This window comes from Sinocyclocheilus anshuiensis, unplaced genomic scaffold, assembly GCF_001515605.1.
Source record: "Sinocyclocheilus anshuiensis isolate Anshui unplaced genomic scaffold, SAMN03320099.WGS_v1.1 scaffold475, whole genome shotgun sequence".
Taxonomy (NCBI): Eukaryota; Metazoa; Chordata; class Actinopteri; order Cypriniformes; family Cyprinidae; genus Sinocyclocheilus; species Sinocyclocheilus anshuiensis.
The window spans coordinates 979,067-997,139 of record NW_015549650.1 but is presented as its reverse complement, the minus strand read 5'-3'; the positions used below and the strand labels follow the sequence as shown (position 1 = coordinate 997,139).

At 37.6% G+C, this 18,073-nt stretch overlaps 1 protein-coding gene across 3 annotated transcripts in view; it reads left to right on the top strand.

Annotated features, from left to right (window-relative positions):
* mcu (mitochondrial calcium uniporter) overlaps window positions 1-18,073 on the top strand; it is a 92,758-nt gene that overhangs the window by 31,508 nt on the left and 43,177 nt on the right. For 2 of the 3 annotated variants that reach the window (XR_001630979.1, XM_016449474.1), the window contains one exon: window positions 5,912-6,025. The exons of the other annotated variant lie outside the window; for it this stretch is intronic. Coding sequence is in view for 1 of the 2 variants with exons in the window: in XM_016449474.1 (XP_016304960.1) it covers window positions 5,912-6,025 (114 nt within the window). In the remaining variant the exon portion in view is untranslated. The remainder of the gene's footprint in view (window positions 1-5,911; window positions 6,026-18,073) is intronic. 3 annotated transcript variants of the gene reach the window in all.

Below are 18,073 nucleotides of genomic sequence, written 5' to 3'. Positions count from 1 at the left end.
GTGGTTGACATTTTCGTGAAAATTGCCACATGGAGGACAAAGTTAATTAGATTCTGAGTTGAGAAGATCTCTCAGTCTCAGATACTGAGGCCTGTTCACACATTGCTATACTAAGTACAACTAATGCGAAGTACAGCTCTTTCATGCCGGGATGTCTCCGGTGTCATGTGCTGTGGGCCTGTGAGCCTTTCTGGGTGTTTAGTTTGCGTGCATGACTTTATTTACCTCTTAGTTCTGTTTCTGCCATGTGTCTGTATTTAGAACTGCTGTGCTCTGGTCTTGTCTATCACGGGGGGGCTCATTACCACTTGTTCGTGTCTGTATGTCAGGTCATATATTATTTCTGTTACTCATCTCTGAATGAGAGCAGAACTTGACCTCATAGGGAATCTCATTACGAGAATGTGTTCTCTAAAACCATGACGAGAGCGTATTAGGACTATAGGTCAGAATGTATTTGTTCATTTATTTGTTTGTTTGCCAACAGAAAAAAAATATATACTACTGCCCGAAACATGACAAAATAAGTTTCCTCCTCATTTTATTTTCAGTTCAGATGTCAAATGGCACACATGCAAAGATGATAATCTGTTTTTTTTTTCAGTTTAGTGTATTGAGGACTTTGCAAATGTCTCATTGCTAGGTTCTTGTCAATTCCTGATGAGTTCATCCCTAGTAAATTAGCCTGCACAACCCTCTACAGACACCTTGGCAATTATTCTGCATGTTATGTAAGACTCTCGCTCGCTCCTTCTCTTTGCGCATGTGAGAGAAAGCGACGGCGAGTCGTGCGCCTTTGACACTAGAGTTTACGTTCCGCCAAATACACAAACACAGGTGCGCTGCGCATCCATTCAAATGAACTGAAAAATATCACAGATCGCTTGACGGAGAGTGAAACTCTGAAGCACTCAGTCAGAGTGTTCTGTGAGTGAAAATATATCTTGCTAATCATATACTCAGCCTCCAACTCACACACTGGCGAGTAAAATCTGAGAATTTATTAGCCATTGGCTAATATTAGACATCATTTAGTCGCCCAGAGTGAAGATTTAGTTGCATATGCGAGTGATTTACTCGCAATGTAGAGGGTTGCTGCAAATCAGTATTTAACAAATTTAACAACTTCATCTTTTGTCACATTCAACTGTGTGACTTCCCTGTAGTTTAAGTTTCCCACAGTGATGAAAGAGCTCTATTCTGGACTGAAATATCTTACATAACCGTGAACAACCCCCCATCCCCCCACCCCCTTGATGGCCAATGGTTTAAAATAGATACTGGATAGAAAAATAGGTTTTCTATTAGTTGTTTTAAACCCCCCAATACAGTATTGTTCTTCTGCATGTTTAGTTAGTCTGCAGATTTTCAATCTGTCAGCCCTTGCTCACGGGACACTGTCTACAGAGCTCAAGAGATGAAATGTCCAGAAAGTCGCTGTCATTGATAAAAGAAAATCAGACAGTTGGATGGTTGTTCTTTCGGTCTTTGGTGGGAAATTTGTCATGCTGTGGTTAACTGTGATCGAATAACCAACAGGCATACACATGGTTGCTTTATGACAGCCCTGCTGTATGGCAGGAGAGGCAAGATGACAGCACACTACAGGGCAAAATTCAAAAGCCAGTGACCATGACGCTTGATGTTGAGCTTGATGATATTTCAGCCCTTTTGCAGAAAGATAACTTCATAACTTTGCATTTCTTGGATATCCCCAGCTAGGGATATGCCGTATCAAATTCTCATGTTGCGATTAATTGCTAATGCTTTTATCACGGTATACGGTATTATCACGATATTGAAATTTAGTTTTAAAAAAAGTGCTGTCATAATACAGTATAACAGGTTTAATAACTTTTTTCTTATAACAAAAATAACTGATCATTTAAATGGAATAAAGCAATACAGAAAAATGTATAAAGTTATGTATAAAGTGTAGTGCCCACGATAACAATATCGTGCATATTCATTACCGTGATATATTGCATTACCGAATACCGGCACAAGTCTATCCCCAGCCAGTATCTAAGGATGTGAGCTGTGGTGATAAGCAGAACTATTGTGTGAAGGTATCTGGTCTAAACACTTGACGAGGAAGAACTGCTGTCAGTTTTTGCCAGATCAGCGTGACTAAAGAGGTGGCAGATCAAATTATTTTTCTTTTGCATGAAAGTTTAGACTTCCAACCTCTAAACTTGTACCGCTGTTCTTTTTAATTTTGTTGCATATCCATGGGGTACAATTAATAAATCGCATCAAGCATGCACTTTTAACCTCAGGTCATCATAAACAATTGCTGCCAGTGTACTGGTTTAATTGAAGTCTCACAGCTGAGCACAACACTGGCTTTCCAGCAGACTTCTTCCTTCATCTGAATGCCTGGCACAATATATTCACTACATATTAAAAATAAAGGTGCTTCAAAAGGTTCTTCAAGCGATGCCATAGAAGAACCATTTTTGGTTCCACAAAGAACCATTCAGTCATAGGTTCTTTAAAGAACCATCTCTTTATTACCTTTTTATAATCTCAAGAACCTTTTTTCGCCACAAAGAACCTTTTGTGAAACAGAAAGGTTCTTCAGATGTTAAAGGTTCTTTATGGAACCATTTAGACAAAAAGGTTCTCCTATGGCATCGTGAAGCACCTTTATTTTTAAGAGTGTATACATGCTCAATAACCTTTCATACAAAATAAAACCATTGAGACATCAGTAGGACTTTCGTTTATCAGAATGTCTTCTAATGTCTCTTTAACATCTACAGTCTGAAAGATAATCTTTGTTTTTGCCATAATTCACAGTTGCAGAATGATGGTGGGTTAATTCAGTGCATGCATATTACTAGTATATCAGCTGTTCATTAGTACATAATATATAGCATATATTAATGCCTTATTCTGCAGGACCATATTTTAGATCTATTTTATATTTTTAAAAGTGAATAAGTATGTTGATTTATTCCAAAGAAATATTTCAGAAAAAAGTATAATGCATCTAATCAAGGCAAATCTGTGGATTCATTCTTCCTCTGAAACAGCCTGGTACCATTAAAAAAAAAAAAAAAAAATATAGAAAACTCTGCATTCCTGGAAGTTACACAAAGCCAGCCCATCAAATTAGAATTTACCAGATTGCAAGAGTGTTTGTCCTTTTTGTGTGCAGTATGCATCAGATGGCCAGTAAATGGACTCCAAGTGTGATATCCAAGTCTCAGTTGAGACTGAAATAAGAAGTTGGACTGAAAATAAGTGGATATCACAGAAGTAATAGGTTTTGATGAGACGATTTGAAGGAGGGATATCCTCACAGCCTACACAGGGCAGGGCTATTGGCCTCCATCATGGATGAGTGGCCGAGAGATTCACTCATGCCTGAGACTGTGTCACTTCAACAAAATGATTTAGTTACTTGCATTGTCTGTCCTGTCACTGCTTCGTATTTAAACACTGGCGACACAACGTGAAATCTCATCTCTGGCTTTGCATATGCTGGCCTATTATTTGCTCTCTATTACTTTCTTCTCGTTCCCGAGGTGATGGACGTGACATTTTTTTATCTATCACTCTGAGAGCTGTATAAATACACTGCAGAAGTCAAGAGTGAGATCTACGAGCTCGGTGCCTGTATTAACTTAAGATAAGAGCTTTGCAGACACTTGAGTCCTTGACCCCGCTCAACCTGTGCTACACCTCGCCTACATATTCCCTCACATCCTCACTCTGTCCCCTGCTGCTTTCTGCTGCTTTGATGCGACATACCCTCCTGCAGCTGTCTGCAGTACTGAGCTTTTGCATAATTAATTTGTAATGTGTGTAACTGGCTGTAATTGGATAGGGAACAGCTGCTATATGATGAGTAAAATGAAAGGAGGATGGTGAGTTTCAGTGCTGTTTTTGGTAGGGGTGTAACAATTCAAATTTCAGATTGTATGATGCTTCTGTGGTGAATGTTTCAGTGCAGTCTTGTGAATGCTTGGTACTTTGCTATTAAGCACATCAGCTGACATTACCACAATGCAAAATACATGACACTGTAAAATTTCCACAAAAAAATAAAAAAACTTTTAGAGAGAGAGGAGAAAAGTTGACAAATTAAAATTTAGGTTAAAATTAATTGTTATATTTTGTCAATTTGTCTGTTGCTTCTCTCTTTCAAATTCAAAAGAGCTTTATTGGGACAAATCACATTTGACTGGTGGCAAGTGTTAATTTCATAACCTGATCACATATTTTTGAGATGTACTGAAATAACTGAAACTCATATCTGATGTGTGTGTTTTAAAAAAAATAATAATTAAGAATCACATGACAGACTTTTTTGTTGCACCCAAAATAACTTCACCACTTTCCCCCCACTTTTTCTTACAACAGCCCTAGTTGTAATTAAAAGTGTGTATTAAAAATGAGTTAGTACAGGAAAAGGATTATGCTTTAAATTGCACAGGGGAAACCCAACCACCCAAAAACTATATCCAAATTCAAATGACAATAGTTATTCATTTCCATCTCTTATTCATAAACATGGTCTCAAAATTAAATGTTTTGTTACATAAAGCAAACTGTGAAATTGAAGTGATGAACATTACATTTGTTGTCTATCAACACCTATAAAATATGCACTGATGGACCTATAAAATGACTGAAATACAGCATGTAAAATTAAACTAACCTGTAATATCGTACAGTATAATTCACTACAGACTTGCTTTCCAGTCACTGATCTCTTTGTATAGATTATCCACCTTATTTTTCAATGCGGAAGTAAGCTGTTTCCGGTGAACGTGGTGCAAGATTTCCGATTCATTAGCCACTGTAGGGAAATAATGAGAAGAATGATAAAGTACAGTGAACGGTAAAACGTTTGCGCTACAAATCAGTGTGTTTACAATTAAGACAATACATTAAAAATAATATAGTAAGAAATGCCAGTTTGCAATATGACGCAGCAAAAGTAGCTGTTTTGTACAGCTAAAAATAGCAGGAAGCGGATGACACCGTAAGCCAGACACACTTTAAATTTACAAATGGCCATGTAATTTTCTTACGGGAAAAATAAGGTGGATAGTTATATGATATTATCTATATTATAGTGAAGTGAAGTGACATGTGGCCAAGTATGGGGAAGTCGTGGCCTAATGGTTAGAGAGTCGGACTCGTAACCCAAAGGTTGCGGGTTCGAGTCTCGTACCGGCAGGGATTGTAGGTGGGGGGAGTGAATGTACAGCACTCTCTCCCACCTTCAGTACCACGACTGAGGTGCCCTTGAGTAAGGCACCGAACCCCCAACTGTTCACGGTGTGTGTGTGTTCACTGCTGTGTGGATGGGATAAATGCAAAGCACAAATTCTGAGTATGGGTCACCATACTTGGCCACGTCACGTCACTTATTATTTATTTATTTTTTTTGTTTGTTATATAGTGAAGTGAAGTGACATGTGGCCAAGTATGGTGACCCATACTCAGAATTTGTGCTTTGCATTTAACCCATCCAAGTGCACACACACAGTAGTGAACACACACCCGGAGCAGTAGGCAGCCATATTGCTGCGGCCCCCGGGGAGCAGTTGGGGGTTCGGTGCCTTGCTCAAGGGTCTCACCTCAGTTGTGGTATTAAGGGTGGAAGAGAGCACTGGTTATTCACTCCCCCCACTGACAATTCCTGCCGGACCTGAGACTCGAACCCGCAACCTTCGGGTTATAAGTCCGACTCTCTAACCTTCTGCATTGTTTCAAATCGACATGCCACTACCAACCTACTCAAAATAAATAAAACTTTGCTTTGCCATTCATGTGTTTGGAACTTGCTATTATGATATTTCAACTTAGAGTGAACATTATTTTAATATCATTGCTTGTTCTTGAATGTCACATTTTCAGAGACTGATATTCTATTTGTCTTCCTTTCCCGCAGGAGGCGCTGTCCATTTCTCTTGGAAGTCACCAGACTGTCAGGAGAGCACACGGTCTGAGAACAGGAGCCAGGTCTGCTCTCTTCTGTCACCCCAGTGCCACTCTGACAGCCCAAGTGAGTCCTTCACACAGTAAGATTTATACACAGCCAGAGTTACTCTGCAAATCTATGCTTGAGAAGTGTTTATAAGCCCTATCCCAAATGCCGAACCAAAGCCCTCACAGTCCCTCTCAGACTCTACATTTGTGATGTAATGTCACATACACTGTGAAGTAAAGTTTCCTCAGAGAGTGACGACATCTGTTTCTTGCTCCAGCTGATTTACTTACTCCAGCCCAATAAGAAGCATTTAAAACCAAGGTTTTGTATTTTGTTGAAGCTATTGCAGGCTATACTAATACAAGTTATCAAAAAGTTGTCTAAATTGTCCTTTTGAGGTGTAACTTTTTTTTTTCAGTAGAGGAACAGTTGTTTATGCGTTGACAGTGTAACTCCCATTGGTGGAGTTTACAACGTTCAGCTCCATGTAAAGACTAGTTGCAGCACATCCTTTACATGCATTTTTCTTTCTGATGTTTGTCATACAGTCATTGTATATTTTAAACATTTATTTAAATGTATTTTATTATACATTTAAATACATTTTTTAAATATACAATTATTATTAAATTATTTCCCAGTGATTTTTTTTAATGAAAAAAAATTGAGGGATGAAAAATAATGATTTTTTTTTTTTTGGTAGATTCAGTCCACAGACATGAAAGCAAAATTGACCCTATGTAGGCTATGTATATATTAACCAGGATACATTAAAAAATTGTGTTTTCGTTTCAAAATGCTCTCTGTCCACACTAGCCTTTTCCAGAAGTTTCTCATCCACAACGAAACGTTGGAAAGCGCTAACTTTGCCTTACTGTGCATGCATAAAACCTCATAAGAGCTCGCTGAGATGATGCAGACAGAACAGACACAATAAAGTTCAAACTCTATTCTTCTGGCAGGATCATTTTATTTGGCAAAATATCTCTCCATTGACTGATGCGTCGCACTCAAACACCATTATGTTTGGTCTAAAACACAACTGCTCTCGTTTTTTGCCGCAGGACAGCAGTTGCGAGTAAATTTTCTGTAATCTTTGCAGTACTGTGATACGAAGAGTGTACAAAGTAAAATATCTTTAGCAACAGTGTGAAAGTGAATAGCGCATAAGGCACAATACCAGTATAAACTTAGATATGTATCGGTACAATGTGTCACATGACTAAACCTCAAGACCAAAACTCTGAGAAAAAGTATTCCGATTAGACGTAGCCTTACTTTCTTAGGCCCCAATCAGACAGAACGTGTTTTTCAGGTTTGAAAACGCGAGATGCATCGCACAGCCTTTTTTGGTTGACTTTTTTTAATTTATAAAAGAGCAGTGCACTGCGGTTTTTTTTTTATGTTGCTAGGCAACCACCGAATCAGCTGTCCTGTCAGTCTAATCAAGAATTATAGCACGAATAAACTGTGATATTAGCAGAAACTTTCAAAAAAAAATACAGCTCTGGGTAACCCAGCCAAAATATGTTTCTTCTCCACCATTGCCGTCTCCGGACGTTCCAAGCAACTGTAAACTTCCGGCACCACAATGGAAGGCCCGCCTCTCCATTCATTCGATTGGACAATGGAAAAAAAAAAACCACGAATGATGCTCAGAGTTTATTATTTTTTTAATCAACTTTAGGCACTCGCGAGGCACCCAGGGCACATAAACAGCGTGCAAAACGCTCACTGCCAATGGAAAACAATTTAAAAAAGGCGTGCAAAAAACGCTTTCTGTCTGCCTTACTGTACAGTTTTGGTCTTATTATATATATATAATCCATCAGTGGACATTATTCCAAAGAAAAACAATGGTCTTTCATCAAAATATAAAGCCTAAAGTGTACTTAGTTTTTTTTAACGCATACAGTCAAGCTTTCAAAGTAGCATGTGTGAACACAGGCGTTCAACACACAAGCACATTAAAACATTTCATCCTTGTCCAGAGTCTGTGCTATTCCTTTCCAAAAGTTATGAGTGATTAAACATAAATAAATAAATAAATAAATAGAATCTCTTAATCCCCTTACACAAGCGGATGTTAACGTGGGCGTCTTTTGTTGTTGCTGTCTCCAGTAGTTTGTTGTTGTTGTTCTGTCTCCTCCATTAATTTAGTGTTATCACTTTAGTGCAAAAGGTGCATATGCGAGCTGCACATACACAGTATGCATGGTTAGAAACATAAGGCTTTGTGTGTTTGATGGTGAAAAATTGTGCCTTGTGCTTTGTATGCATTCCCAAAGTATACTTTGGGCTCAACAACTTCCTCCACCCCTGAAACGACTTTCCTCATTTTAAGATATCCTCAAGCTCTTTCTTTTCACAATCCTGTCAATTCCCAGTCAACTCCATTTTAACATTTGTAAAATTGGGTACTGTATCTCATGTTGACTTGAGCTGTAATTTTCATTTTAAGATGATCCCTAATCAATTATGATTCAGGAGCTTTTCATTTTGCCGTGTGTAATTTAGTTCTTGAAAAGCAATCCCAGCATAATCAAACTGATGTCTCTTGTAGTAACGTTTTTAGCATGATCATTTCATCTCATCGTTTCTACTCATTGTAATTCCCTTTGACAGGAGATCAATTCAGCTAAATCTGCCTGGAGAAGCATTAGTATTGGGTTTTTCGTCAAAACACTAGTTTGATTGGCAAAGCAGTGAGGCGTACGCATGATATTAAAGCATCCCTGTAAGGTAAAGTGTTCACATATTTTAAATAGGGATGTGTATCTTCTTCATGCCAGTGCCTATCACATGAAAAATGTATGATCGGATCATTTGTTGTGTGAGTGCTTGCTGGCCTTCTTGCTGGTGCATTAGTATGATTCTCTCTCTGTATGTGTGTGTGTGCGTTTTTTGATTATTGAAATGGAAAAAAAATTGGTATGACCAACGGGAGAAGTCCCGTTTTCAATGTGTTGAGTGTGAAATGGAGGCGTTCTCTGTCCTACCCAAGGGATTTGATGAAGGAATAGATTATAGTGCATTATCAACCTTTAGGATAGTAGAGAGAGAGCACTCTCTCTCCTTTCACCTTTTTCTCTCAGACTGTGTCCTTACTGCTGCAGCGTGTATGTTTTTATAGAAAGGAAAGCGCATATATGTATGAACAAAGCAGTAGGTCCAGCAGCACGCCAGCTGTAGGCCTCCTTAAAGTCAGTTAAACCCATTTCAGCTCCGTAATCTGATGTATTTCCAAGTGAAACAGGATATCAGAGACAATTATCTGTTGTCGTTATTCTTGAATGTATGTGTGCATTGATTAGGGCAGTCCGAAAAAGAAATTTTGCATGATTCCTGCTTAAGAAGTACTATTTTGATACCATTGTTATTGGATTTTATTCCTGATTTGAATATTTAATCATATCGTTCAAAATATTTCACTTGCTATGAAATGGATAAGTACATAATCAAATGAATGAAAAGAATACCATTTCAACAATATTCAAAACACATACTCAGTGACTGATGCAATCTTTATCACGGAATACACTTGTTTGTTCACGCAGTTCAGAGTTTGAACATTTTTCTTTCCTTTATTTTCCAGTCGAACAACACGAGGGTGAGTAATTAATGATAGAATTTTCATTTTTGGGTGAACTAACCCTTTAAAAGATCTCCGTTGGCGCTTTCATTATTTCTATTAAAGTCGAGATACAGAAATTCAAATGGAATAATTTTAATATCATACAAAACACAATATCTGAGCTGTCAGCCGTGACGTTGCAGAAATAGAAACCATCCCAAAAATAGAATCCTCTGTTGCTCATTGCGTATTGCTGTAGCTACTGTTGCTTTAAGACAAAAACTGATTAACATAGAAAAGATACCCTTTTTTATTGCGTGTCACATCTGGACACAATGTAAGTGATTGAGATTTGATTAAATGGTAAAAGAGATGTAACATGTTAAGCTATAATGTGATTGGTTATTATTAAGTTCCCCTGCCCACATGGCCTACTTTAGTAGAAAGGTTAAAATCAATTACGTGGCAGCAGATTAAACAATGGTGTGAGATTGGGGCAGGAATCCACACTCTTAAAAATATTGATTTCAAAAAGGGAGAGTTTGTAGAAATGCAATAGAGGGACCATTTTGGGTCCACCTTTCTCTTAAAATAACTTTTTTTTTTCTTAGTTTAAGGAATATTTGAATAATCTGAATATCTTTTTCCATTATAATAAACTTTTTGTGCAATGAAAAGGTTACATGGATCTTCATGGAGGGCGAAACGGCCCTATAGCAGATTGAGGAAACCTCTTTGACAACAGTCATTATTTTTGCATATTGTTTTGCTCAGAAATTGTACACTGCACTCAACTAGCGTTAACTTGCTCCATATGTTTTTCTTTAAATTGTCGTTCTAACAATAGTCAACCTGAAAGAATAAACGACCAGTAGAAGTACTACCACAGAAGCGCTTTAGTGCCCCTTGCTGCAACACTGAGTATGCAACATGTTTGCACTCGGATGTTTCAGGACAGCGATGCGTGAAATAGAGTTTGCATGTCTAGAGGGTCTGCGTTTATACTTCAGTAGATGATAGACTCGGGGGTTTGTTCAAATGAAAGCTGTCGTGGATTTAAGTGCCCGTTCTGTAATATTATGCTAAAACACTTTAATGAGCTTGTACAAATGTATAAACTTGGTTGTTCCACAGTGTATTTGCCACTTAAATTATATCAAAAGATTAGGCAATATTTTGACAAACTTCATGTTCCGCTACACTGTGTAACCTAATTAATAAATCTCTTCAAGGCTGCATGTCTCTCTCTCAGTGTCTCTCTCCCTCTCTCTCTCTCTCTCTGCATTGCTGTATTGAGGGTCAGGCGCTGCATCGATTGCTCTGAACTGCAGCGCTCTTCCTCCACTGACTGGTTATCTCTCAGCGAGGGAGAGAGAGCTTTGCTCAGCATTATTCTCAAATAGACGTGATTTATCTCTCTCTCTCACACACACACACATATGCATGCACGCACACACAGATCGGGAATTACCCCAACAAACAGCATGTCACTTTGAGAGAGATGCCGGATTGGTTAACCGACACAGCCAGGAAAGATGGAGCAATAGCTGGTGTGCTGCGTTAGGAGGCCTACCTTAATGGCACTGATCATTCAGAGCCTTAGCAACTGTTTCTGTTTGCCATTTTCTTGCTGTTACTCTTTTCTAATGAGTATTAATGGAAGCTCTGTGCGTTTGTATTGTTTTAACCAAAATTTTACAGAAATTACGCATACACAAAATATGCTTGGTGAAAAAAACAACCTAATTTGTGTATTTTTGCCAACCCAGTAATGGGTCAAAAAGTGACAAACCCAGCAGGTATGGGTTAAATGTTTGAACATGGTATGCATGTTCATTTAAAAATGAACCCAAAATGGGTTGTAAATTAAAATAACTAATACATGCAGAACAACTACAGTAAAAAAAAAAAAAAAAACGTAATAAACAAAAGGTTAAGAACACCTAGAAATTGACAAAAATATAGGCAAAATTAAAAACAAACTATTTACCAGTGTTTGCTGCAGTTGCGTGGCATGCTGTGAAAAACGATTTCAATTGGACAGAAACGAGCTGCCAGGCCTCTGCAGTGTTCACTGTATTTCAGCATTTTATACAAGGTTCAGAGTTCAGATAGTGACCTAGAAATTGTAAGTATTGGGTCTTCATTTCATGTCATAACTTTCTTTGTTTTACATTTTTCAAAGCATTTGCTTTATATGTGTTTGTGTGATTTAGTACACAACTTTTTTGATACTAGTATATGGAATCTAGCATACTAGTATCTAATATATTTTATATTTTTGTACCAATATTTACACTTTTTACCTATTTATGTAATCATAATAATTATTAACAAAATAAATGGTTATTATGATAATTATTATTAATAATATTACCATAGTAATAATGCATAGTTATTTATTGTTGTAGTTAATTTTTTTTGGCAAAAGGTCGGAAATAAAGCAACAATTACAAATCGATTCTTCAAAATGGTTATTTGACACCAAAACAGAAAATAATCTGTAGAAAAAAAAATAAATAAAATAAAAAGTCCTTCCTAAGAGTTTTTGAAATCTAGACAACAATTCCATATTGAAAATCAATGGTCATGCATTTGGACTTTAGATTGAACTGCTGTCCATTTATTTCGCTCCGATTCAAGTCATTCACACATTCCAGCTGCTTTTTGTTCTGTCTAGGGGAGCAATAGTCTCAGCTTCAGACGTCACGCCCACAGACCGTTGGCTGAACTTCTGATGCATATCGCACACAAAATTGGAAACGCTTCAGGAAGTCGTCATCGGATTGGTTGATTTATACAGGATTTCCGGGAGACGTGTGTGTGCCCCGTTCTTTAACGTTGGAAACAATGATGGCGTGATGCCAAACCCCCTCATGAACGAAGAAGCCGTCGTGTTTACAACTGTGAAAATGAGCACTTATCAGGATCAACTAAACGCCGGGTTTCCAAAAGTATGTGAAATATGTGAAGTTCGCGGCATAGACTCTTTAAAATATGTCCAAGAGTTTTACACACCAGTCTGATATTGTGGGGACATTTCCACGCCCCTAAACATAACATGGCACAAACCTTACCTGTCTGTCATATGGCCTCTTGGGCGGGCCTTGGCCATTCAAAGCGGCCAAGGTTCCCAGACCTTCTGCTGTCAGTTTGAAAGTCTGTCTATGCGAGACTAGGGGAGCAATATCAGAAATATGCAGCCGCGCACACATGTAGCTTAGAGAGGCCACTGCTCTCTTCAGTCGAATCTGCAATGGCCTGAAGGTCTTCCACAGCTCTCTCCATGGCAAAAGTTTGTTTTCCACAATCGAATGTTATCATTCTTATACTTGCAGGCAGACACTCTGTCACTCTGCCTAACAAGAGAATAGCAATTTTTGCTTGGACTGAGTTTGGCTCTCAGTCATTCTTCATGAGTGTATTAGAGCCGTGAGTCCAGGGAGCCTTCCTATCAAAACATAATTTAATAAAATCCTTTATGTGCCACCGCTGATAGACTCGCTCGCAGTGTCACGAGTCGTTTGCTATTGTCTATATCCTCCAGATTCAGACGGTACTAATCTATAGTCAGACCAATTAATATTTTACAAAGACATATGTCTTGATTTTAACCCCAGACTTGTCTCAAACCACTTTCATGATCAAATTATCTGATGCAATTTTGGTGTCCTCTAAGTAATCTAATCCTGTTCGGATAGGAATTGTGGTATATTGCTTTTTCACAATGCTTCTCATTTATTCTGACCTTCTTGTGCTCCTTAGTTATGGATTCAGACCCTTTGCCAACTTTGTGGGTAAAATAACAATCCGAGTCAGTTCTTTAACATACTGTTGACATCCCATTCTTTGTTTCCTATTTTATACATCACCCTGACAATTTAGAAAGATTTATCCTTTAAACAAGAAAAAGGCAATCAGGTAGGAAATAGTAAAGAACTGAAATAAAAGTTTTGGTTGAAACTAAAAATTCTGCATTCACTGGGCTAAATTTCATAATGTTAATTTTAAATGAGATTTTCTATGAATTAGTAATTCCATTAATATTATATATTTATTTATTTTTTTTATTGTGACTTTATGATAACATATAGAGACATTTTAATTATTATTATTATTTTTTATTTTTTTCGCCACCACCATGTCCTTTTAGGGGCTTCATAACATCCATGTACACAACAGTACAACATATTGACAACATGTTGAAAGAATAGACTGTTGTTCTGTCTTTAACAGAGGTGTTTTGTAGTGTGAACTCTTCTTGTTGTGGAGTTGTCAGCTGTTACTTGACGCTCTATGGAGCCCAGAAGTTGAACCTGCTGCACTTTAGGGTGAACCTTCATTTTAAAAAACAATGCTATGGTGGCAGAGACTTTTTTTTAACCCTCTCAGCACTACCGTCTAACCTCTCTTGTCTTAAAGAACAGCATTCTGTAGAACTGAGAAATTCAAGTTACTACAGCAGAGTCGAAATGAGAACACAGACAATCCAATTCCTTGTGGTATTTTCTGCATCTGCTTCAATTAGATTAGTCTGAGACATGTCACATGGAGAAAGTGTTGCTTAAAGGTGCCCTGAATTCCTCTGAGACAGTGCTGCTTAAATAACGTGTGATACGCTAGAGGAGAACGTTTGGAGTGTGGGAGTGTGTAAAGAGATGCATCACATCCTGTCTGTCACTGTATTATGCTGTACAGTAGGATCGGGCATCGAGAGCTTGTTCCATTTCTTCAAAAATATTGGAACCAAGTGATTTTATGACAGTCGGTTCTGTCAGTGTTTTTTTCGAACATATGTGTTATTGGTTTTGCATGCTGGAACACCGTACTAAAATATTGTTTCCTGCTAGCAGTTTTTAAGTCAGAAGATTTAGATTTTTCTTTTTGAGTGAATGAAGCACAACCAGTGTGGTGCAATTCCAGAGCAAATGACACTCATGAACCTGTTCTTTTTAATAAATTGGTCAATGACTCAATCAATGAAATCAATCTCCTATACTCCTGGTCCACAGCTCACTCACTGACTGAATTAGATGGTGCAATTAGTAATTGTTACCATCTGACTCCCTGAACTGCAGGTCATTGCTTTTGGCCATATCCATATAACTCGATAGGAACCAAAAACTGCTAGTGTGTTAAAGTCAGAACAAAACAAATCACCCTACAATTAAAAAATAAAGGTTCTTTATTGTCATTTATAGTTCTGTGAAGAACCTTTAGCATTATTTCCAATGCACAAAAGTTTTTTTTATAGTGGAAAGAAGTTCTTTAGATTATTAACACGTTCTTCAAGCTAAGAAAAAACTTCACTGAAAGGTTTGTTGGGAAACCCAAATGGTTCTTCTATGGCATCACTGCAGAAACCCCCCTTGGGAAACTTAATTTTTTAAGAGTGTAATGCATTTTAATAATAATAATAATTAATGCATTTAGCAGACACTTTTATCCAAAGCGACCTACAGTGCATTCAGGCTATACATTTTTTACCAGTATGTGTATTCCCTGGGAATCGAACCCACAACCTGCATCACAATGCAGGAGAAAAGATCTGTTGCTGCGTTTCATCATGTCTTTATATCAGTAAAATTACAGTCTGTTTTGTTTAAATAAAACAACCCCCCCACCCTAAAAAAATGTTCAAAAAAGTTTTGTACACATTATTATTGTAATACATTTAAACTAAAGTAAATGGGGATAGTTGTAGAGTAAATTGAACATAAATCAAATCAACAGTTACAATTTCCTTTTATCCAAATTATGGAACAATTAAACATAGAAAGCTAACTTTATTAGCTTGTGTTCTCAATAGACATTACAAATCAGCAGTAGCTGGCAAACCTTCATGCACACTGTTGCCAGGAAGAACACCTGGTTATTGACTTATTTGTTTTCCTCTCTTTTTAATGCAGATTGCCTCTTTGTTGTATATAATGTACTATAATAAGATATTGTCTCACTACAGTTGCTGAAATCAGAAAATTATTATAGTGCAGTTCCTCAGGGATCAGCCCATGATGCAACGTAACAGCAATAAAGTAAGCTGCAGTGTCAACCCCAGACAGTGTGCGGCTGTGCATGTAGGGTTTTATCACGTTTTGTGTGTTGAGTGTGTATCCCAGCTGCCAGACCTCCCTGAGCCTAGAGCCAGGATCCCCTTTAACAAGTCTGGCGCTCATATCTGCCTCATTTCTGATTGCTTGCAGTCTTTCTTGCCTGGGCTAATGGGGTCCAATTCACAAACAAATCAATCTGTTCAACCAGTTTGTTTAATGATTTGGTACAGAATCATATTATTCCATTGTAACACAACGTTCTAACCTGGAGTGACATTATAGAACTACAAGAGTTTATCATCCTGACCAAACACTATAAACGACAGGACATGCTGTTGGTCACATGGTTTCTTTTTTCCTCTTTCAAGCATGTGATTTATTGTTTCCTGATTAAAATGTCTGTATAAAGGCATCTTTCATATACAGTATGTGATATTTCTGTGCATTTGTTGTAGAAAGATGCCTTTATACTTTTATTTGAAGATGTACATGTGACAGTTTCATGTTTATTTTTTGAATTAGTTAGACTATTTCTGAAATGATTTCACAACAGGCTGATGAGTGTAGTGGATACAATAAGAATAGTTTTTTAAAGCACTGAATGCCATATTTTCCCCCTAAATATGAGTAAAGAATTATTAATGGCACTGTTATGGAATCAGAATGAGAATCACTGATGTGTTTTTTGATGTTAAAATACTTGATCCCAGTTTAATGTGAGAGAGAACTATAATTTCATTCAGCAGTCTTACCCTGGTGTCAGACAGTTTGATTACTTCATTCTTTGAGATGGAAAAACACTCTCTAAAGGGTAAATATATGCTTTCTCAGAGAGTTAAGGTTTTTCTGTTGTTATTTTAGGCTCTGTCTGTGATACTAAAGTTGCCTGGAGATTTTCTTTCTCCCTGTGGAAAACTGGAAGATGATGTTTTGGGCCCCATGAGATCTGAAAACCTATCAGAGCCCACGGGTCGATGACACGCACACACACACACACACACACACACACACACACACACACACAGGTTTGTTTTTGTGAAAAGTGGGGACATCCCATAGGCGTAATGGTTTTTATACTGTACAGACCGTATATTCTATTGCCCTACACCAACCCTACCCCTAAACTACCCCTTACAGGAAACTTTGTGCTATTTCAGATTTTCAATACACTCCATTCTGTGTGATTTATAAGCGTTTTGAAAAGTGGGGACAGTCAGAAAAACGCACACACACACACACACACACACACACACACACACACACACATACATACATATGCGTTCTACAGAACACAAACATTAGATGTAACTGACCTTGCTGGTGTTGATATCGAAAACTGATATCCTGTTGTGCTGGACATCAGATGGGTAAAATTTGCTGAAAACCAGCATCATTACCAACAATCTCCATAGGAAAGAAGCGGATGAAGTGGAACCATCTGGCCCAGTTTAGACGGAACACATTTTCTGTGAGAAGGTCAGGTAAATTTGTGTGATTTGGACCCCATCTGAACCGGTCTTTGCTTTCCCTTTCTCTCTATAATTTATGGAGCTTTTAACTCCTGGCTTTTAACTCCTCTGAGAAATATAATGTCTGTGAAGTATTATTTTTTTCACGTTTATTATTATTTTTCCACATTTATTTAACTAATAATGAATAATTAACCATAACTCAAGTTAATTTCTCATTATGCTGTCTGGTGCACCTTCACTATAGATTTAGACATTTTTGCCCACTTTCTGTTAAAGGGATAGTTCACCCACAAATGAAAATTACCCCATGATTTACTCACCTTCAAGCCATCCTAGGTGTTTATGACTTTCATCTTTCAGATGACTACAATCAGAGTTATAATGACCTGTCTCTTCCAAGCTTTATAATGGCGGTGAATGGGGGTCGAGATTTTGATGCCCAAAAAAGTGCATCCATCCATCATAAAAAGTGCTCCACACGGCTCTGGGGGGTTAATAAAGGCCTTCTGAAGCAAAGCCATGCGTTTGTGTAAGAAAAAAATCCATATTTAAAACTTTATAAACCCTAATCTCTAGTTTCCGCTAACTGTTGTATGCGCGTTCACGAGAGAGTGCGTTCCAGCAGATGACGAAGGATGTAGGAGTAGCGTAAGCTCCGGTGAGAATATGCTAGTCTCGCGAGAACCAAGTTTTGTTTATGGCAAAGGAACTATCCCTTTAACAGTTTGTGGTTTAGGTACTTTTGCTGTCCTATCCTATGTAACAATAAAATCATTAAAATATTAGATTAATAAGTAGCATTTGTGTGTATGTATATTAGGGCCCTATAATTTCCGCGGACAGAATTGCGGAATCCAGTCATAAAAATAAAATTTAAGGTCACACTTTATTTTAAAGTCCAATTCTCACTATTAACAAACCATTAACTACGACTTTTGCCTCAATAAACTCCTAATTTGCTGCTTATTAATAGTTAGTTAGGTAGTTGTTAAGTTTAGGTATTGGGTAGGATTAGGGATGTAGA